The sequence below is a fragment of the Podarcis muralis genome, chromosome 5 (genome assembly GCF_964188315.1).
Source record: "Podarcis muralis chromosome 5, rPodMur119.hap1.1, whole genome shotgun sequence".
In the NCBI taxonomy this organism is placed as follows: Eukaryota; Metazoa; Chordata; class Lepidosauria; order Squamata; family Lacertidae; genus Podarcis; species Podarcis muralis.
In genome coordinates, this window is record NC_135659.1 from 32,339,286 (window position 1) to 32,362,623 (window position 23,338).

General features: G+C 42.5%; 1 protein-coding gene across 2 annotated transcripts in view; it reads left to right on the forward strand.

Moving 5' to 3' along the window:
* COL24A1 (collagen type XXIV alpha 1 chain) overlaps positions 1-23,338 on the forward strand; it is a 165,058-nt gene that overhangs the window by 54,583 nt on the left and 87,137 nt on the right. For both annotated transcript variants that reach the window (XM_028732889.2, XM_077928502.1), the window contains exons 13-20: positions 1,420-1,473; positions 5,217-5,261; positions 9,145-9,198; positions 9,305-9,349; positions 9,834-9,887; positions 11,003-11,056; positions 12,373-12,426; positions 16,955-17,008. In XM_028732889.2, the coding sequence (XP_028588722.2) occupies positions 1,420-1,473; positions 5,217-5,261; positions 9,145-9,198; positions 9,305-9,349; positions 9,834-9,887; positions 11,003-11,056; positions 12,373-12,426; positions 16,955-17,008 (414 nt within the window). The remainder of the gene's footprint in view (positions 1-1,419; positions 1,474-5,216; positions 5,262-9,144; positions 9,199-9,304; positions 9,350-9,833; positions 9,888-11,002; positions 11,057-12,372; positions 12,427-16,954; positions 17,009-23,338) is intronic.

Here is a 23,338-nt window from a genome sequence, read left to right on the forward strand (position 1 = left end):
ATTACTCTTGAAGACTATACACTTGAGGAGGATTCATGCAACCCCCTCAATGCACCAAAATAAGGTTTGTGCATTCAAGTTACATCAGAAGGAGAACCACTCATGTAGTGCTCCTCCACATGAGGAGGAACCCCATTCCAATTTTGAACATGTGGATGTGGGGGCACTGGCGGAGGAAGAGGGATGCAGAGGGAGCGCACTGCCCCCGGCAGCATGATCCTGGTGGGATGCCATCGTGGCTGCCCCCCCCCCGCCCTCGCTAGGTGCCACGCCCTTGCAGGCGGTGCACCACACCCCCAGGACACGCGCCATGCCTCTGCGGGCGGTGTGCCATGCCCCACAGAATGCGTGTCATACCCCTGCAGGTGGCACGCCACACCCCCAGGACTCGTGCCAGCCCCGGCCCCACCTGCTCTCCACCCCCCCCCCAGTGCCGGAGCATGAAGCTCCACCACTGTGAGGCAGAAAATGTGGTAGCAGTCCATGCAAGTCATCACTGGAAGCTGCCAGCCTGATGGTGTTGACTCAGTGTGCAGCAGCTGTGAAAAAAGATTAATTCGACATTGGGGGTCGTTAGGAAAAGGTTTTTTGTGGGGGGAAATGCCTATATCATAATGCTGTTGTTCAAATCTGTGGTGCAACCCTACTTGCGTATAGTTCTGGTTTTCCTCACCTCAAAAATGATACGGCAGAGCTGAAAAAAGTTTGTCAAAGGGCAACCCAAACGATCAAACAGTTGTAGAACTCCCCTGTGAGGAAAGGTGGCAACGTTTAGGGGTGTAAAGTCTAGAAAAACGGTGAGCACAAGGGAGCAGAGGGATATAAAATTATGCTTCATGTGGAAGAAGTGGCTAGGGAGAAACTTCTCTGTCTTGAAATGCTAACATCAAGGGCCAATGAGGCTGAATGTTGAAAGGTTCAAGCCAGACGGCAGAAAGTGCTTATTCGCATAGTGCATAGTTGAAACTATGGAATTTGCTCTCACAAGAAGTGGTGGTAGCCACAAATCTGGACGGCTTTAAAAGAGTATTAGGTGAACTCATGGGGGATAAGGCGATCAGATGTGTCGTAGGCTGCATGCTTCTGAATACCAGTGGCTGGAAACCACAGGAGAGGAGAGTCCTGTTGCGTTCAGGTCTTGCTCGCAGGTCTCCCACAGGCATCTGATTGGCTACTGTGAGAACAGGATTAGACAAGATGGCCTGATATACTGGGGCTCTTACGTCCTTTATGTGGGAATCAGGCTGTTAGAGCTGGAAAGCCGATAAGAGACTAAATTAGTAAATCAATAAATAACCCCCAAACACTATTCGGTTTGAAGATTCCTAAGAGCAAGTCCGCCCCCCCCCCCCCAAGCTTACTCTCAACATATAATGTTAAATATACTCCTAACAAAACTATTGGTGATGTTTTAACCAGGGATTACCAGGTGATATTGGAAATAGAGGCCCCCCTGGTCCTGATGGAAGTCCTGTAAGTATGATGTCATGCGACAGAAAACAATAATGGAATTTTCGAGGTTATTCAGTCTCTGACAACCTGTAAGAGGCGTTGCTCCAGGATTAAAACACATTCCTATCTATAAGAGGTTCCATTTACCTAATATGAGGTTAACCTCTCTCAGTATCTGGGTTGGAGAGATTGAGCATCCTAGGTCCTTATGTTTTCAGAGCGACATTTTAAGCTAAATGCCAAGTTGAATGCATGATTGTGCTTGTGTATCTTTAACCTAATAACAGCCTTGGAGAAATTGGCATGCAATATGGGAGGAGAAAGGGAACTTCACCTCACTCCTCATGCCATTCTTTTCTTCTTCTTCTTTTTTTTTTTGCTATGTGCCTTGTGACAGGGACACGGGTGAGCTACTGGGGATGCAAATAGCAGAATCCCCCCCCCCCAATGCCAGGGGCATTGTTCAGGAATGGTCCAGAAGGCCCAAGGTGTTTTGTTTTGTGCCCCACATCTCATGTCTTTCCCCCTGCTCAACAACAACAACTTTGCATACATGCACACTGCAAAGAGCAGTGCTAGTGTGATCCCAGCCACCCATCATCTTAATTTACCCAGAGGCACTTATTTCCGCTTTAATATGTACGTGAGCAGCAGTTCTTAGGGGTCCAGAAATTACTAGGAAGGTCCAATTCACATACAGTGTACCAGGCTCAGAAAATCCTGCTAGCATTGCATAGCTCGGAGATAGCCCTGGTATCCAGAGTTCATCCTAAATTTCCACATATGTGTATATATATATATATATATATATATATATATATATGCAAATTTGTGTCATGAGTCTGTGTGCAGAGTATTTTAAGCATCTGAAAGCTACACAACTGCTGAAGGTGAATGGCAGTGTTTTTCTTCAGGAGAAGAATATTATGTGGATGTATTCGTCCCTTTTCTCTTATGTTGCAGTCCCACTCCAAATCAGGACCTCCCATGACTGTTGCATCATCATCATTATTATTATTATTATTATTATTATTATTATTATTATTATTATTAATACAGACAGATTAGGTCAAACATTTTACATCTTAGGGATGTCATCAGAAAGAAGGCAAGTGATTCCTTGGTTGTATTCATGATAGACCCTTATAACAGTAGCTGCTGTTGTGGAGCTGTGGACCCACGCTCCTGATCGCGGCATCATTGCAGAGCCAATCCACCACTCCTGCCACTGGCTGACCTCAGTGTTGCCCCACTTTGGTCCCACCCAGGGAAGGTGCAGCAGTGCTGATATTGGGAGGGCATCTCTGTCACTCAGCTCCACCAAACCAGCCACTGCAGCTCTGTAGCAGCTGAACACTTGAACTAGGACTTATGAAGAATGTCGTCCTGGATGGCTAGGAATTCACAGCAATCTGAGTTTGTAGTCTGGGATGCTGCAAGCGCTGGACACCGTCAGAGCATTTTATGGGGGCTTCTTAATAATTGCTTATATCAGAATTAGTTTGTTGTGGGGTTCGTTTTGATAAGTAAAGAAAATACCTTGGACCTTTGGCCCTGTAAGAAGCCTGAGCTAACTGCTAGCAGCTGCTTCTTTATAAATGCTCAGATAAAATATTTTGCAAATGCTGCTGCAGAATAAACAGTTTAATTATAGAATCAAACTTGGCAGAACCTGGATTCCAAGAAAGAGAGAGAGACACACAAAAACTATTCAGTGCAACTCAGAACGTTTATATAGAAGAAGAAGAAGAAAAGTCAATAAATCCGTTTGCAAAGGAGTTCCTTCTAATTGTCTGTGACAGCTGCTGCTATCGAACAACCAGTCAAGCCTGCCCCGCAGGGTTGGTTCAGGCAAGCTGCCAAACCTCTAGCTGCTGCGGTGGGGAGGGTTGCAGATGCTATTGCACCTACTGTAGGAAAAATGAGGGATGGCTCAGAAGCTAATGCAGGTTTCCTCCAAACTCTGACATTAGAACTTGAGCAGCTGGTAATGAAGAGAAACCTATGTTTAAAACATACCTAGATGTCATACGTATAACCAGCACTTTGGAAAAGACACAGATAAAGGCAACTACAGATCTCTCCTTGTACAGTGGTACCTCGGGTTACAGACGCTTCAGGTTACAGACTCCGCTAACCCAGAAATAGTGCCTCAGGTTAAGAACTTTGCTTCAGGATGTGAACAGAAATTGTGCTCTGGCAGCGCGGCGGCAGCAGGAGGCCCCATTAGCGAAAGTGGTGCTTCAGGTTAAGAATGGACCTCCAGAACGAATTAAGTACTTAACACAAGGTACCACTGTACCATTTGCAAATGTGCCCACAGGCCCCAAACATTGGCAACCCTTGCCATATGCTCTCCTCTGCCCCACGTGTTCTGCTATAATAGAGCAAATGCTTGTCTAAAGAATAGTTTTAGGTATAGTTGCCTTTCTACATCACCATTTTAAAAATAGGAACTGGAAAGAGGGTATACCAACTCCATGATACAGATTTGGCCACCTGAGTAGTTGTTTAAAGTGCCAATGAATGGAGGAAACAAACAAAACAAAACAAAAACCCTCTCTGTGGTTCTTTGTGGCTTAATAGCACGTGAGACTGCAAATCAAGAAGAGCCTGGTTCGAATCACGCTTCAACTTTTGATGTCACTTAATCCTTTTGGATCTTATTAAGTCCCCCTCTAAAACACGCCCCCACGTCAATCATCTGCCATATGGGAATAATACTATTGGTTTTTCCTGCAGGGTGGTGGAAGGGTGTGTGTGGAATGCTTTGAACACTTACAGTGAATGTGAACTATCATCATTATTTGAAAAATAATGTTGATTGTGAGGTAGAAATTAACTGTGCAGCAGAATTGTCAGCCCCCCTACAGGTAAACCCCCACCACCATCACAGATCCTTGAGTGCAACAGTGTGGTCTGCATGACAATAAATAGAAAAAAATGTATATTTCACACATTGAGGGGTGTTGCAATCAACAGCGAATCCTCAGAGCTGCAAAATGGAAATGTGTGAATCAATAACCTCGATTCCGTTGCATACTGAACAGATAAAGCAGCATATAAATGGAAAGACCGAGCAAAGCACCTTTTTGCGCAGAGTGTGGCATTTGCTGCCACAAAAATCACATGCCCAGATGCATGAAAGGTAGGGTGTCAGAGCAAGAAATGGCACAGAGACAAGGCCACAATTTTTATTTTGGGTTACAGCAACCTGGGTGGCTGTATGGTACAAGGGAGGTCCCATTCATGCAGCTCACTTGTAGTCCAAGGCCCTTGCCCATGTGCTGGGGTCTGTCCACAGGGTGTTGGCCTGAACTTACAAGCCTACTTACAAGCCTGGACCAGTCCCAGTGGGCTCCTTAGGAAACCTATGAGCGTTGCCAAGCAGCAGCCCCCCGAAGTTGGGTCGGCTGTTAGAAGGCAGACTCCCTTAATCCCTTATTATGGGAGATCCCCATTGGGGGGCTGGGAGCCAACCCTCTGCTTTGCATGGTAATTACACAGATTCATGGAGAATCAGCTGCTTGTGATCATGAGTGCTCTCTGTCACCTGCAGGAACAGAGGCAACATGCCTCTGGATGTTGTAAGCATCTTGTAGCCATCTGGCCACAGTTCTGATCCAACGGGGCTCTTACATTCTTTTTCCCTATGCCGAACTCATATCCTGCAACCTGTGGCCTGTATTTGTCACAATCTGAACTTTTGCTTGGAAACATGCAATTCTAATTGTTTTACGCCTTTTTTTTTTCCTTCTTCAAAGGGAATTGTTGGTGGTATTGGTCCTCCTGGATTTCCTGGACTTCGAGTGAGTAGATATGCTTCATCCCATAGACCTTTTTTCAAAAGTTCAATTAATTACTCATGGGTGCTGGGCCATGCATTCACAGAAGTTTCTGCTAAATATTGAGGGGATTTTAGGGATAGTGATTTGCACAAACCTTCTGTAGTTCACTAACGTACATGCAATTTGTACATGGCTGCCCTGATCTGTGGTCATTTTAACTTTGTTGTGATCTTAGGACTGTTGTGATTGAATTGTGGCAACCTGTGCTGTAACACCAGGGCTTGTGCTTGAGTGTTAGTGTTTCCTGCTGAAACCGTACACAATGGCAGATTTGGCTGAATGGGAGCTGGGGCAAGACGGAAATGGAACAGAAAGCAAAAGGTTGTGGGGTGGGGGAGGTTTGCAGCTAGGATGAATGAACTTGAAATAAAGAGCAAAGTAGGTCATGCTGCAACACAAACTATGCATGTTTATTAGAGAAGCTTTATTTATTTTTTAATTCGGGGGAAAAAGTGCTTAAATGGGTTGGAATAGAGAAAACATGGCTTGGAGATATATGCCCATATGCTATTTACTGAATAGGAAGACGTGAGCTGCAGTCTTTTAGCATGTAACTGAAAACATGAACCACCTACACAGATGCATGGCAGCACTAATTTTCTCCAGAGGAAACATGCATCAAGGAATCAGTAAGGAGGGAGGGGATTGTGTTGGCATTTTGTGGCCAACCACCCCGTCCTCTGTGCCACAACCACCCAGGCAGATGCATGATAGGAGTATGTGCTTATCAGAGTGCAAGGCTATAGCACATGTGTAGCATCTGGCAGTGCTGGTTCACTGCCAAACTTATGTGCTCTGTCTCTGGCCCCCGGACAAAATTAACTGCTCTGCCATTAGAAGCAGCTTTTAAAATTTGATTCTTGATCGCAAAAGTCTTTTTGCATCTAAATGCATTTGAGAAAGACAGTGGAAAGCTCCACTGCATGTTTAGTTATGTGAAAAGATGCTCTCTCAGCCAGAAACTCTTTTGTGCACGAGATCCGTAGCCATTTCACATCAGTGGCAAAAGTAGCTGCACATTTGTTGCAAATTTGTTCATGTATGCTGTTTGGTCATCCATCCTGAAACATACGCGGCGACACAAAAATGATAGGATGTTGATTCAAGTATATTGTTTACGTTTGAGTTCGTAAAGCCTGCTCAGACTTTTGACAAAGCTCCTTACAAATTAAAAGTAGTCTCTTTTCTTACTTTCTAAGTAGCAAAAGTGAGTTCTTATGCACAGCCACGCTTGTATTCTTTAGTCATCATGTTACATGATCTGCCTTTCAGTGCCATAATTTTGATTCTTCACAGCATTCTTTTATTTTGCTTCCTAAAACAGATTTTTAAAAATGTGTTTTTCTTGGATGTTGCTAAGGAGCAAGTAGCACAAGTATTTCTTCCCTTCAGTGGAAACATATTCCCATTCTGTGCTTGTAGAAAGCCTTCGTTTCCATCCAAGCTCACATGTGAGTCTACTCTAGATCAACACACCGGGCCTAAGTTATTTTCTCTTTCTTATAGCTGGAATAGTTTCAGCTGGCTTTCAAGTCGGCGCAGGACTTTGCCATATGGATATTTCCATAACATCAACATTGGCTTGGCTGTTTCTAGACAAAAGTACATTTAGCCATTGCCAGATCAAGGCTTCCAGGCTATGGCTGAGATCCTAAGCACACTTGCTTGGAAGCAAGTCCCAGTGAAATCAGTGATGAAATCAGTTCCAAGTTGTGGTTAAAATAAGGTCCCAATATTCTACTGTTTAAAAAAAGACCCAAACAAACTCCAACAAAAAACTATAACTGGAAACGAAACCAAGGTGGACTTTGCCAGAAAATACTAAGACTAATGGTATGGTGGCTGCTTTTGATTTCTAGGAATAAATGATGTGACAGAACATGTATGCACATTTAAATGAAAGGGTCAATTACACATCAGAGCAATCTAGTCCAAATGTCTGCTTCAAAACCTGAAGTAAAAAAGGCTTTTAAAAAAAGTTATCTACACTCATTTTCAGGGGAATATTTACTTACTTTACTGTTAGTTTACTTAGTCCATTTCTATTTTGAAAAATACACAATCCATTTAAGTGGCATTCTTCCCTTTGCCTGTGCTGAGACACAACCCACTCTTAAGAGGAGTTTTGGCCCGGGTGATTACTCAGAGTTGATCTACACCCTCATAATAATCACGAGGTATGAGTTATTCAGAAGTGACCCGCTTTAAATTGTTCTAAAAGTTCTATATGTTCCCAGTGTTCCCTATGAATGCCTTGTGTTTAGAAAGCTAGCCCTCCAAAACATTCAGATCCTGAACTGATGTATGAAATCAGATGTAGGAGAGCAAGCTGAGACTGAGACAAGACAGAAATGCTCTTGTTGGTAGGATGGTTGATGTATCATAGAGATGGAGCCTATTTTAGACAGGGTTGCAGTGCCATTGAAGAATCAGGTTCATAACCTATGAGTACCTCTAGAAAAACCGTATTTTGCCTGTGCTAGGAGAGCTTTGGTATAACATAAGCTTGTGTCCCAGCGGCCACTGCAGAAAGAGGACACGGCCTGGGTCACTCATACTTTAATTTTATCAAGGCTGGTTTGCTTTTACAGGCTGTACTTGGGGCTCTCTTTGAAGTGTTTTCAGAAATTTCAGCTAGTACATTAAAAAAAAAAGAAATGAAATGAAATGAAAACATTCAACTGTGGGGTTTTTTTTTTACCAACTTCACTAACTCCATGTCATATTTTGAGCTTAGTTCAAAGTGTTGGTCATTATTTATTTATTTTGTAATTGTTTTCACTTTCTGATACACAAAAAGCAAAAATAACAACAATAAAGAGAAACTGCAAAGCAAGATGAGGGGAAGAAGGGAAGGCTGAGAGAAGAGAGAAGGGAGTGGTACTATTCTAAAAAGCAGCATTATAGTTCTAGACAATTGTCCTTTATTGGCATATTACCCCAGAATGTTTTTTTTTTTCATGAGAAGAAGGCTTTTCCTTTACTTTAATACATTCAGTAAATGGATGCCAAACTTTAGAAAAGTTGACTTTCTGCTTCTGAATTATCAAATGGGGGGGGGGGAGGACCATCACTGGGTCCATAGATTATGTTTGGAATGTAAGATAGGCTTATTTAATAAAGCCTTGAAAGACTGAATAAACAGGGCAAGGCCACTGCATATGGTTGTATGTACCCATCCCCTCCCACTCCCCCAGCAGACTGAGCTGCTTGTTTTAGTAATTCTGCTCAGGGCATGGGGGGATAGGTCCCACCTGCAGATAACCTTATGTGCATTCTCCCAAATGCACGCTAATAGGGTGTGAAATCGGTTAACGTGACCTTCCACACTTGCGAGCAAATGAGTGGCGCTTCCTGATACTTCATTTTTCACCCCGTCATTCAGCATAGACATTTCCCCATCTGGAAAGAGCAGGAAAGTTCTACCTGGCTGTATTGTTCAGCCCTTTTCCAGTCTATCAGGCAGGCAGGATATCCTTGCAATGTATTTTCCAGCTGAGGAAAGAGAACGGCAATATCATGATTACACGCACATCTTGGATGTTTTATTGTTGTTTAATTAGCTCTCAGACAGGTTAGCTTGGATGGGTCAGAAGAAGACCAGCACTCAAGCAGCAAATACACTATATTGTCTTATGACAGAGGTGGCCAACATGTTGTTTTCCAGGTGTTGTTGGACTACAACCCACATCTTCCCTGGTTATTAGCTGTGCTGACTGGGGCTGACAGGATTTGTAGGCCAAATGCATATGTTGGATACTCCTATTATACAGGCTCTCTGTGTGACTTAGTTCCCTTTTAAGAGTAAACACACAGAGCAGTCATGTTCTTTATTGTCTTTTAGGGTGTTGTAGGACCAGCCGGACCATCTGGCGCACCTGGGATTCCTGGACCTCTGGTACAGTGTTTCGTAGCTCATACCCAAGTGTTTTGCTGAAAGCCCTTTTCTGCCAGACAGTCGAACAATTGTGTTTTGTAATTTCTTTTATCTTTCTTCTGCATAGGGTCTTCCGGGGAGTATGGGGCAACCTGGATTGAAAGGTGATAAGGTGATCTAAATAGTTTCATTATCGGTGCTCTTTTAACTTTGAACCTTATCTACACCTCCTAATGTGATTCTACAAAGAACCCTTTCTTACTTTTCTTTTTTTTTGGGGGGGGGGGGAAGCACCTGCAATAAGGTTCTACATTTTACCCGCTGCTTTGTTTTGTACAAGCTACTCGGGGCTAAGAATCTCTGCCAACACACACTTCCTGCTGCTGCTGTAGCTATTACTACTGTGAATAATCTCATCAAATGCTGAGACCTGTTTTAGCCATTAGAGGCTCTGAAATCATACTCATTTGTGCAGCAGTGCAATGCACTTGGGCTGTGAATAACAAGCCATACTGACACATTTCTATGTCTGTTGGACTTCATAAAACTTTCTATTAAAGTGTCCCTTCTCTCTCTCTCTCTCTCTCTCTCTCTCTCTCTCTCTCTCCCCCCCCCCCCCCCGCCAATGTTTCTGAATATACTAATACATTGTTTAGGGCGAACAAGGCATTTCAGGAGAGATGGGGGAGCTGGGATACCCAGGAGACAAGGTAACTCATAACAGCTCTGTTTTGACCAACTTCTATAAGTCTTAGTCTTCTTGGAAATGTGCTACACTTTATACAGAGTGGTCTTATGTTCTGCACTGTTTTGTTTATCAGTCATGGGTGGTATCCAAAGAACTCATTCTCAGCTCTGCTAATGTCACTTCCTCTTCCTCTGGCTGCACTGACTGCTGGGGCTCGCTCATGGTTTCATTCAATCGTAGGCGAGCTTGGGGGCATGACCTGGGGGGCAGACCAGAGGGAAGACTTCATCTCTGACTTCCCTCTGATCCTCTCCCTGGCTGTATAAGCCACCCACGCCCAGGCACTGGTCTAAATTGGTGTTTGGTATCCCCACCCACTCGGCACTCTGTGTTCAGGACTGCCCGTGGACATGCCATGCATAAGACCTTGCTACGGACGCCTTCAATCACTGTATTCAGGGCCAGGGAGAATTTTGCCTGTGATATTTTTTGAGGCGGATTGATTCCAAAGGGTATATTGCTGCCTTCCGGAAAACAACATCCTCAGCGGAATTCAACATAGTGCTAAGGCTAACATTGCATTAGTGCAAGCATTTTTCCTTGCTCAACAGAACCGTTCTCCCCTTTCCCTATGTCCTCTAGATAAGCGCCCTGCAAACTTTGTGCAAACGAATCAGGATGGTTGCTCAATTAACAGGTTGTCTGGAAGCAACCTATGTTTCTCTGACAGAATGGGGAAGGATAAGCACAGGAGGGAAGCAAGAGGTTTTGTTTTGCTTTAAAACCCATCTAGGTGGATTGGTTTTCAAAGAAAAATGTTTCGTAGCAGTGGCAAAAAGAAAGAAAGAAAAAGAATTAAATGTAAATGTCTGTCTTTTATTCTTGTCAGCCCCCACGTAGCTTTGTAATGCAAAATATCTATGGGCGCAGGCAAAATAATCATTATTTCAGCTGAGCTGCAGAGTTAAGCTGTATCTGGATAGGATTTTCCTATGCTTTATCCCCAAAATGGAAGCATAACAAGTCCTGTGACAGATAATTTATAAAACCATCTCCTCCCTCCTTCTATTTTTAATGGGAATGTGCTGCCATAATTTTCACTTTAATTCTAGCCACTCTTAACTGTATTTCTCAAAGGGTGCAGCTGGTTTGCCGGGGCCACCAGGAATCAGAGGAAAACCAGGACCCCCGGTATGCCTTAACACTTAACTTCATTTGCACTTCGACAGTAGCAGCATTTATTTGAGTTTGGTATTTAATAATATCTAAAAGGGTTGCTGACCAAATCTTATCTGGCACATTGCCATACAATGCATGTTATTTATAAGAAGTAAGGAACTAAATCATTGGGCAATATATCTGGGGTGTGTATGTGGTTGGGGAGCATTTTCAGATGTTCAGCTTTCATAATCTAAAGTCCTGATACTGGTTATGCATGTTTCTTATTTCAAGCAAACAAGGATTGTTTATAAATTTGAAGAATGTAAATGGGGGGAAAAATTCTTTCCGACCAAATTAATAACAACAAGAAACCAGGGAGAAAGAGAAACACCTACAGAATCTGATTATTTGAGCAAAATAAGAACCCATTGGATATGAAACCATTAACCTATTTGATTCATATAAGAGAAAGGACAGTCCAAAAATGGGGGGGGGGGGGGGTGTCATGTGACAGGAACTGAACTGTTTTTCGAATTGCAGGGATACGATGCATCCTAGTTGTATTTTCCAATATGCGTGCATTGACATTATTTTAAACACAAAAAATAAATTAATAACCAGTACAGAGTGAACATTGGTAATATCCAAATTGATAATAGGAAACTTTATATTCCTTGGACTGTCTGTTGGTGAAAATATAACAAATGGTGTATTAAAAATCACTCCAGATAGATAAAGGGGTTGTATCCAAGACTAGTCATACTTAGAGTAGAGCCTTTAGGTAAAGGTAAAGGGACTCCTGACCGTTAGGTCCAGTCGCAAACGACTCTGGGGTTGCGGCGCTCATCTCGCTTTATTGGCCAAGGGAGCCGGTGTACAGCTTCCAGGTCATGTGGCCAGCATGACTAAGCCGCTTCTGCCGAACCAGAGCAGCGCATGGAAGTGCCATTTACATTCCCTCCGGAGCAGTACCTATTGATCTACTTGTACTTTGACGCGCTTTCGAACTGCTAGGTTGGCAGGAGCAGGGACCGAGCAACGGGAGCTCACCCCGTTGTGGGGATTCGAACCGCCGACGTTCTGATCGGCAAGTCCTAGGCTCTGTGGTTTAACCCACTGCGCCACCCGCGTCCCTCAGTAGAGCCTTTAATACACCCCTATTTTGGAATTAAAAATTTACCAAAAACGGGAGCCATTTCACCATGAAACCCTTAAAATCAAGATAGATAGATATAAACTTATCTTTTGGTAATTGTTCAGAAGTACGTATTTGTGAAGAAATAGGAAACGTCTTATGCAGAACTAATCAGAAAAACCTGAATTTATAATGGATGCTCTAATTTTAGGGTAAAACAGGAGATCCAGGACCCCGGGGACCACTGGGACCTCCTGGACCTGAGGTAAGGAACTATTTAAAGAAGTAAATAATGCATCCTCCTTTGCACTGAAAACAGCACAATTAGGCCAAGCTTTCGCTGCTCATGCATGAAGGGTGGCTGATTTGGCTCATGATGCAGTAACCGTACTGAATTTCGTCAGTGCCTGAATGGGAGACCACTTGGGAACTTTGGATGCCCCAGAAGAAAGGAGGTGTATACATGTAATAAATAAATAGCCATTTCTGATTCTGCATTTAATGCAGATGTTATTCAGTACTTGCTTGGAAAGCAGAATATACAGTTTGCACTGATCCGGTTAGCTGGGATCCTTTTAAGATCCTCAATAAGAATCTACATTCATGTTTTGCAATACATAAATATATTTAAGTTAGGAACGTAATTGCTTAAGAGCCAATAAGTTGTTTAGAAGAAGAAAACCCTTTAAAACTGGTTTATTTGCCTTAATCAGGTGTCATATTTGGTTAATACATTGCTGCATTACAACCTCAGTTCTCAAACGTCTCTGTTGACGAATGATTCGGAACCCAAACGCCAAAAACCCAGAAGTACCGTTTTCCCCCATGTATAAGACTATATATTTTTCCTACATTTTTGAAGTTTAAAATAAGGGGTCATCTTATACACGGATAGTGTATAGTGCATTTTCTTAGTTTTGAGTCCCCCCAAATAGGGGGCGTCTTATACATGAGGGTGTCTTATACACAGAAAAAGACGGTAATTGCTTCCATTTTTGAACAAGCCTCAAAAGTTGAATGGCTTCCACTGCATGTTTTTCCATTTTTTCAATGGATTTTGCCGACTGCCCATTGCTCCTTGGTTTTTGAACGTTTCGGAAGTCTTCCAGAACGGATTACATTCAAAAACTGAGCTTCCACTGTATTGCAGAAATACGTTCAAAAGTTCATAACTATAATCTAAGGCTCATAAATATAATCTAAGGCTTGTGTTGCATGGCAACCTGCAGTGTGCTTCAACAAGCATTTTCTCATGTAGCTTGTGTTCGGTGGTGGGTAATGAGGGTCAGCTGACCGAAAGCAGGGAGAGGGAGAAGTAAAAATAATAATCCCAACAGGCGCACCCATTCTCTTGGGCCTAGCTACAGTATATTTTTGAATCTGAGTTTAAAGACTTTATTTTTATTTCTGCTGTGAAAATGGAATTTCATGAGAACAGGAACATTGTTACTATTATCTGCATTGGAAAGCCATCTGATTAAAACCACTATCCTGTGTGTGGAAAAAGGATTCCTTGCCAACTCCGGCAGACTGAACTTCTCTGTGTCTTCGTGGGGTTCTTCCCCCTTCGGTGGGGAAGTCCCTGCATTGCATCCCACAAACTTCTTTCAAAGCAGGATTTATTGTTTCCTCAAGGGGCTTTACTCCAGACTGCATCTGGAGTAAAGAAAACATAAGTCATTTCTTTCAATAGATACTTCATTGTATCCATAAATTGTTTTGATCTGAAATTGCGCACTTAATTTTTTTCAGGACGGTCAGCCATATGGGAGTCGACTGCCATATGTTTTGTGCACAGAGCTTGGGAATTACAAAGGAAAAGGGGCACGTTTGATTTGAATCATGCTTTGGTGGCAGCAAAATGCAAGTTTCTTAATGCACGAATCCCTGATCGTGCTCCCAAAAGTCTACTTTCAAGCCATGTTTCATCTCAAACTGTGACGTTTTGAGGTTCTGCAGACAATGCTGTAAGCACTGGGGTTTCCAATAACTTCTGTTTACTATTACTTACATTAAAAAAAACCCCAACCTCATAACAGCTGGTAGTTAGCTATCAGTGTTTCTGCATAATTTCCTGCAACATGAGAGTGCTTTGAATCTCTTGATTCTCAAGTGCCTTTGGCCAAGAGTAATTTAATTAATTAAGGTGCTTCGACCTATATTTCCAAAGCAAGGCTTGTTATTTCAGGGTTGCCAGGTGGAAATTCCAATCACAAGAGACACCAAGGGAACTATGGAGCAGTTATCTGAAATTAGACACATACTCTTAAAATAAGAGACATCTGGCCACTATACAGTCATACCTCAGGTTGCGAACTCTGCGGGTTGCGCATTTTCAGGCTGTGGACTGCGCCGAACCTGGAAGTACCGGAACGGGTTACTTCCGGTTTTCTGCGCATGTGCAGAAGCACAAAATGATGTCACGCACATGCGCAGAAGCGCCAAATCGCGTCATGTGCAGATGCAGTGCTGCGGGTTGCGAACGCTGCGGGTTGCGAACGTGCGTGATAATATACCACTGTATATTATTTCCTCCATGCAGCTACAGTGACAGAACTGCATAGCATGGGGGATTTTGAATATATGAACCATTATTGGATATACAGTGGTACCTCGGGTTACATACGCTTCAGGTTACAGACTCCGCTAACCCAGAAATAGTACCTCGGGTTAAGAACTTTGCTTCAGGATGAGAACAGAAATCGTGCTCCAGCGGCTCGGCAGCAGTGGGAGGCCCCATTAGCTAAAGTGGTGCTTCAGCTTAAGAACAGTTTCAGGTTAAGAACAGACCTCCGGAATGAATTAAGTTCTTAACCCGAGGTACCACTGTATGAACTTTTCATTAATTCCAGACCTGGTCATAAGAAACACGACGTGTTCCGGGGCTTTCATATTTCCAACAGAAATGTGCTAGCTTCGCTTAACTTTTGTGTTTGACATTCAGAACACCTGAAGATTTTCTTTTGCAGAGCAGCTCTAGTAAAATTAATGACATGTACATTAATGGAATATTTTAATGTTGACTTGCAGAAAAGCAGTGACTGAAGTGTGAAATTAGGATTATAACAATTATACACATATACTTGGAGGCTTTAGATTTGTTTTTCCTCAAACAGTACCTTCCTCTGTCCTTTTAAATGCCACAGTACGAACCACTTTTAAAACTGAGGGAAGTTTTTAAAGCATCTTGTTATGACATAAGAGGCCTGCTGTTCAAAGAAAAGCAAACACTCAGCTAGGCTAACATGTGAGCCTAAACAGCTCTTTGGATTATTTCAAATAATGGTTTTTAGGCTGTGTGTGTGTGAAGCTTTATTTAGTTAATGGGGAAATTAGCTGATGTTTGTTTAGACACAAAGCAGTTGCGTTACCATTCTGAAATTTCACGGATTCTTCTGTGGTTTGGAACTCCTAGAATGTTGAGATATTTTGTATTTATACAAAATGGCCATAGCACTGTATTAGAGCACATCCTCTTGGTTTTGCTTCAGAATGTATAAATCTGTCACCTTTTACTAAAGTAACAGGGCACATGATTTGCCTGCAGAAGTTCCTAGCTTCAATCCAAGTAGAACAAAGAAAAATATCCATCTGAAACGTTTGTTGCCAGTCACTGCTGCTGACCTATAGAACACCAGTGGTCTCACCCAAGGTCGAAGGAGGCATCCCATGTTTTCTATAACAGAGCTGTTGGTTTTGCAGAGGAAGATAGTTGATGATGAACTTGAGGTAGCTTGTGAACAAAAAAGGAAAGGGTGGAGATAACCAGGGCCTTTTTTTCAGTCGGAACTCGCCAGAACTCAGTTCCGGCACCTCTCAGGTTGGCGTCATTGCCATTTTCAGAGAACAAGAGGGGTGTTTATGGTGAGTTCTGGCACCTCTTTTTCTAGAAAAATAGCATTGGAGATAACTTTGTTCCTCAAAGTAGTTCCTTCCTTATACTTGTGGCTAACCTCCACAGGGGACGTGCATGGCGCTGTGGGTTAAACCACAGAGTCTAGGACTTGCTGATCAGAAGGTTGGCGGTTTGAATCCCCGCGACAGGGTGAGCTCCTGTTGTTCGGTCCCTGCTCCTGCCAACTTAGCAGTTCGAAAGCACGTCAAAGTGCAAGTAGATAAATAGGTACCGCTCCGGCGGGAAGGTAAATGGCGTTTCCGTGCACTGCTCTGGTTCGCCAGAAGTGGCTTAGTCATGCTGGCCACATGACCTGGAAGCTGTACGCTGGCTCCCTTGGCCAATAAAGCGAGATGAGCGCCGCAACCCCAGAGTCGGCTACGACTGGACCTAATGGTCAGGGGTCCCTTTACCTTTAACCTGCCACAGAAATTTACAAACTACTAAAAATGCAAAATCTACAAATTCTTTGAATGAATATTTTCATTTCTGAAATTGTTATTTTCAATAGCTTTTCATATGGCTCACATAATGTGGCAGAGCAGTTAAGTGCTTAACATCGTTTTGAGTCTTTTGAGGTAGGTTGGTTTCTCTCTTGTGGCAAAATAGAAGAAACCATTACAATATGGGCTGGGAAACAGAATGTGAAAAGATTTGCAGGGTGACTTTTACATTTCTTAGGTATTTATGTCTAAGAGTGAATGGTTTGATATAAATTAAGTTATCATCAGATAAATAAATACTATAATAAATTATTATATTAACTTGATCTAGAAAATGTGAAATTAGTAAAGTCTTTCTCAAATGCATCACCCACACCAACATTTTCTCCATAGACCTGTTGGATTTTAGAACTGAATAAGCAGAATAAAAGCGTTATTTATTTCTTGATTTCTAGGGTTTTCCAGGGGATATTGGTGTTCCTGGTTTGAATGGCCCTGAAGGCCCAAAGGTAAGCATATGTGAAGTACTGTTGTAAGTTCTTTCCGAGTGAAGGATAATATCAGTATTCCTTGCTTAGAAAAAGTGAAACTTTTTTTTTTTTACTTTGAAGTCACTATCCATTTGCTTCAAATAACTTTTATTCAGAGGTCGGTCTGTGAGAAATCTTTTAGATCTTGACGTAGGTAAACTTGCTGCTCTTTAAAATTCAATTGTATAGTTCTCTCTCAAAAGCACAGTAGGAGAAGAAAATGGAAGAAAAATAGGCACAGCTGTTGGATCCTTCCAGTTGGATGTATGAAGGAAGCAAGGGTAAAAAAAATAGGCAGGAGTTTGTAGGAACAGATCCTGCCTCATTTGTTTTCACACTTCCCTTATCAAGGGATCCCTGAAGCCAGAAGGGAGACTCCATAGACTTTGTGATGCTGTTCTAGTCATGGTTAATGTTCAGCTTACAACTGAGACTGTGAGTCTTTGGCTACCTAGTCATAGGCAGGGCTAGATCTTTTCATCATTCATGGATGATGAAGACAGCTATAAGATGATTGTGCAAGGGAGCTATAAGCCTGAATCCTAAATTCTCTGATGCAGCTATTAGCATTTCCTAATCCACTGTTACCAATAATTTTGGACTCTAATTAAAACAGGCTGTCTGGAACAAGGGCAAGAACGTGGTTTCCCCAGCCATGGTCTAGTATCCTTGCTTTGTGGCTGAATGACTAACACATTGAATCATAAACAGACAGCGCTATCAGAACTGTGACAGAGTTGGGTTCAGGTGACAAAACGCCTTGTTCTCAGCAGCTTCTTCCTGCTTCTTCTTGGATAGGCTTCTGGAACACTGGATCCAGTGTGGATAGGGAAACCAAGGTAATGCTAGTTGTATCTTGATAAAGGTCAGTTGGGAGGGTCCAGTGGCACAGAGTCCACTGAATTTTGAGGGTACTCTCTGAAGCTGCCTCACAGGGACTTAGAATTTTCAAGTGATTGCAATCAAATGCCCAAAGACGAACTGAATGTATGGTGTCAGCATGCATATGACCACCTAGGTTATGGTGAAGAACAAGCTTTGCTGAAACAGAGTCAGCATGGATTATGCAAGGGCCAGTCCTGTCTCACAAACCCATGAGAGGTCTTCAGCAAGCATATAGAGAGGTGATCTGGTTGACATAGTGTACTTGGAGTTTCAGGTACCTCACCAAAGACACCTGAGTAAGCTTAGCAGCCATGTAGTAAGAGGACAGGTCCTCTTGTGGATCAGGAATTACTTAAGTAGCAGGAAGCAAACCGTAGGAATACTGTAAATGGACAGTTCTCTGAATGGAAGGATGGAAGAAAGTGGAGTACCCCAAAGACCAGTGCTGTGGCCTGTATTTTTTAACGATCTAGAGTTAGGGATGAGCAGTGACATGGCTACATTTGTTCATCATACTAAATTGTTCAGGATCATTCAGACAAAAAGAGATTGTGAAGAGATCCAAAAGGACCACTCCAAACTGAGTGGGCGGTCAAATGGCAAATGCAGTTCAGTATAAACAAGTGTGTAGTGATGTATGTTGGAGCAAAAATTTATTAACTTCACATATATGCTAATGGGGTCTGAACTGGTGGTCACTTACCAGGAACAAGACTTTGGGGTCAAAGTGGACAGCTCAATGAAGATGTCGACTTAGTGTGCAGCAGCTGTGGAAAAATGCAAATTTCATGCTGGGGATCATTAGGAAAGGAATCAAAAATAAAACTGCCAATATCATAATGCTGTTAGGCAAAGCTATTGGTGTGACTGCATTTGGAATACTGTGTGGAGTTCTTGTCACTTCATGTTCAAACTGATACTGTAGAGCTGGAGAAGATTCAGAAAAGGGCAACCCAAATGATTAAGAGGTTGGAGTGACTCAATCCATGAGGGAAGGTTGCAGCATTTGGGACTTTTTTTACTTTTCACTAAAGCTCATTGATATCCAATAAAGTTGAATGTTGGAAGATTTCATGACAGATTTTAAAAAAGGGACTTCTTCATGCAGTGCATAGTTAAACTATGGAGCTTGCTCCCACAGAAGGCAGTGATGTCCATCAACTTGAATGGCTTTAAAAGAGGTTTAGACAAAATCCATGGAGAAGAAGACTATCAGTGGCTATTACTTATGACAGCTATGGTCTGCCTCCATGATTTGCAGCTGTATGCTTCTGAATACCATTTGCTGGAGAGAAGAGTGCTGCTCTTGTGCTGAGGTCTTGCTTGCAGGTTTCCCACAGGCATCTAGTTGGCCACTGTGAGAACAAGATGCTGGACTAGATGGGTCATTGGCCTGTTCCAACAGGCTGGCCCTTATGACTTGTTTAGAAGTTGGCAGATGCTGCTTTAAAACATGGTCACCATTGGTTGAAATTTTTGTATGACTACGTCCCAAGATTCTGCTAGAACGGCTATCAACTCTAAATACACCTTGTGTGGACTATGACTTTCTCCCAAGCCTGAGACCTAGAAAAAGCATCTCTCCTGTAGCAACAACTTTGATTGCAATCATTGTCCAAGTCCAATGACACATGTTGATATTAATGTTGATGTTATGTCAACATTTCAGCCATTTATTTGGGTACAAATATCTGCGATCGGGAAGTATGTTCACATTTCTCCCTAGTAAAATATACTGTCACAACCCTCACTGCTCTAGTTTATTGCTATTCACTCAGATCCCTGCCAAAATGCTGATTAGTTAGTTGGAAACTTCAAATGTTGTTTGCTATAATAATAACTTTTACGAAGAGACTTTATGGTCTCAATAGATTTTTTTGGCTCTCGTGCATGGAGAGCTCAAACAGCCATCTCTAATCAGAGAAAATTGGTGTCTTACATTTGAGATGAGCGTTAGACAAAATGGAAAAGCTTTTACACAGTCTATAAGACCAAGAGTCGAGGCCTACATGACACTGGAAATGTTCAGCTTTAGCTCTCCCAGCTGCTTTGTGCTGACTGCGGTTTTGAGGAGTTCCCTCTCTCTTTTATTTTTGGAAGAAAGCTTTGCTAAGCCTCTCTTTTCCTCATTCTTCTGTTTTTATGCTTCCACAGAAGTTAAATGTATGCTAGCTGCCAAGAAAGCATTACAGAACTTTTGTGTTAACACTAGTTTAAGATATCCACGTTTCATACTGTCTGCAAACACTAGACTGGCTGGTTCGTTATTATTTTTTCTATTTCTTTTTCCAAATCCCTACAGTAATCAACAAATGTAATTCCCTGGTATATTTGAATTGTATAATTATGGACCATGATCTGAACATACAGTTCAGCTTGTAAACAACATTTTTCTTTTGACCTTTGGATGTGATCAACATCCAAACATCGTTGGAAGTATTTTCATTTCATTAGTTTTAGAAGAACCTATTGGTGGTTGATTTTTGGTATGTGTGCTTTCCCTTGAGTTGTGTTTGCTGATGATATCTTTGGCCTCTCCATCACAAGAGCAGCTGACGTAAGGATCCTAATTGGTTAGATGAATCAATTAAAAACATTTTGAATATAAAGGTGCCTCCACAATTAACAGATTTAAGCAGATTTTATCTCAAGTGATTTTTTTGATAATTAATATTAATTACTATACTTAAAAAACCCTGCAGGTAGCAAATGCTATCTTCGAAGAGGCATTTCGCCCTATGTGTACTAAAAGTGGCAATGTGTCGTCTAAGGATCAAAGTATGTGCAACTTTAGCTGCATCCTCATCACAGCTAGTTTGGACTTGGATGATGCAACCCTCAGAACAAAGAGAGAATGTTTTCCCCCCCTGTCTGGAGATTTATGCAAATTTAATAGACTGATAAATCAATTAATCGGCTCATATTGATATGATTAATGGACTACAAATTGTCTATTCCCATATGAACCTGCACAATAACTTGGCTCAGCTTCTGAAGCCCTTCCATACACCCAAAATCAGAGTTTGTGATGGGGCAGAGCACCAGAGCACCTTTTCTGATGTTGGCATCTCTGTGGCCAACCTGGACCAGAATGGGCAAGGCCATGGTGAGCTTGGGGCCACGTAGCTGTGCCAACAGCAGTAGCAGATTGTTAGTCCTACTGGTGCAATTGTATGTCCCCGACCTTGCTGCCATCCTACTCCTGTCCCGTAAAGCAGTGTTGGGAGGGCAACTCCATGGCTGTGCCCACTGCATGCATTGTCACTGCGCTTTGCACAAGCTGCTGAAAGGCAAGGCTGTCTTATTTCCAATGTAAACCTGGAAAGATGCTTTTCTTTTCCACCCAAAAAGTGCATTGTTAGAGTAAGAACCGCTTTTCCTCAGAGGAGGCTGCCACTCAGGTTTCTACATGTCAGCAATCTGGACATAATAATAATAATAATATAATTTATTATTTATACCCCGCCCATCTGGCTGGGTTTCCCCAGCCACTCTGGGCGGCTTCCAACAGAATATTAAAATACAATAGTCTATTAAATTTTAAAAGCTTCCCTAAACAGGGCTGCCTTCAGATGTCTTCTAAAATTCTGGTAGTTGTTTTTCTCTTTGACATCTGGTGGGAGGGCGTTCCACAGGGCAGGTGTCACTACTTAGAAGGCTCTCTGCCTGGTTCCCTGTAACTTGGCTTCTCACAGCGAGGGAACCGCCAGAAGGCCCTCGGCGTTGAACCTCAGTGTCCAGGCAGAACGATGGGGGTGGAGACGCTCCTTCAGGTATACTGGACTGAGGTCGTTTAGGACATGCCTCCTGATTGAAAATGGTCAGATCCAGAGCACTGACTCAGGCCAATGATGCAACATGCAGCCCCCTCTGGAGATATGTAATTTTATGATTGAATGATCCAAGTATGCCCAATACAGTGGTATCTACCTTCTAGCAGAGTTGGATTTAGAAGGGAGCAAGCCTATATCAAGTATACATTCAGATAATCAGAGCAGGGCCTTTCATCCGTGGCTCACGGGAACCTTTAATTATTTAATTCATTTATGTCTTTCAGCGCACTTATTTGAGAATTAACTGCCACGCATGCTGTAAAATGGAAATAGCTGGTAGCTTCTTTCCATTACTTTCTGGTGTTTTGTTTGGACTGCTTACATGATATTAAGAACTTCACTAATCCTGTAAGAGAAAGCTAATGGGGAAGTTACATAGCAATGTGAAGTATATATGACTCTTTGTAGACTCTCTAGATTCTTTCCTGGCATGTTTGATAAATCTCTGAAAGACCTTCACTTTCTTTTTTTAGTTGAAACTCCTGTAAGGAATGGAAACTTCAGTTAATTATCCTGATAGTGTCTGGAAACACTTTTTGCAAACTGGATAAGTCATGTCTAAAGATCCGCAGTAGCAAAGAAAGTTGCTGCCCATCTGCATCACATTAATTAATTAATAGTGAAAAGTATATCGTGTTCGTTGACAGGCATGCGGGAAAGAAAACCAACAGCCGTTTAGTAATATTTATATTTCCCCGGTACAACGTCAATGTTTGAATGTGTTCTTTGGCCCTTTCCAAGAATTTTGGATCCGGTATGTGCCATTTCTGGCCCTCTTCAAGCCATTCAGAAATTATTTTAAAATTATGCTGAATGTAGAAGCAGAGGCTGCATTGTACAAACCACAGTCTAGCAGATCTCATTGGCAATGCCATTCATTAACTCAAAGGGTCAGGTAGGACCTGAGGATCTGTTTATCCTTTTACCTACACCTTGCATGATTGGGTTTAATGTATGTTTGCAGGATCATTTGGTCCAAGAGGAATAAACTGGTAATCCACTAGACAGGTGGTTTAGCTGGGTCAGCAGGATAAAACATAGTCCAAGACCAGGAAGAGTGGAAGCTTGGCTTGAGAGTGGTTCCAAGGAGAAAGGATGAAGTGGCAACAGAGGCAGGGCAGCCAAACTCCACTAGGCTGGAAACTGGAGATGTGTTCAATTAGAAAAAGAAGTACCGGTATATGCTGGCACCCATCTGTCTCAACAGACAGTTGAGGGCGCCTCCGGGGGAGAAGTTCACACTGCTGGAGAAGCACAGCACTGTGGGCTGCAGAGACTGGTAACTTGTGACTGCTGCATCCCCTTTTGTTTTGGCTGTGTTAGCAACACTGAATAGACCTCTCTGGGGCACAAGCCTGGGTGTGTCTGGAAGTCTTGTGCTGCCCAGACAATAAGCCCTCCCTCTGGGCCTAGCTGATGTGGTCCAAAGCAAAGTAGAGCAATACATTTTGCACCAAATTGGCTGCAGGAGTTGCCAGAAGGAGACGCCATCAAGCTATCTTAGGGACTCGACTCGGGATTCATGTAGGGTTTACTCCTTAGCCTTTTCTCTGCAAGGAAGTGAGTATGGATTCCTCAGGGTTTACTCCTG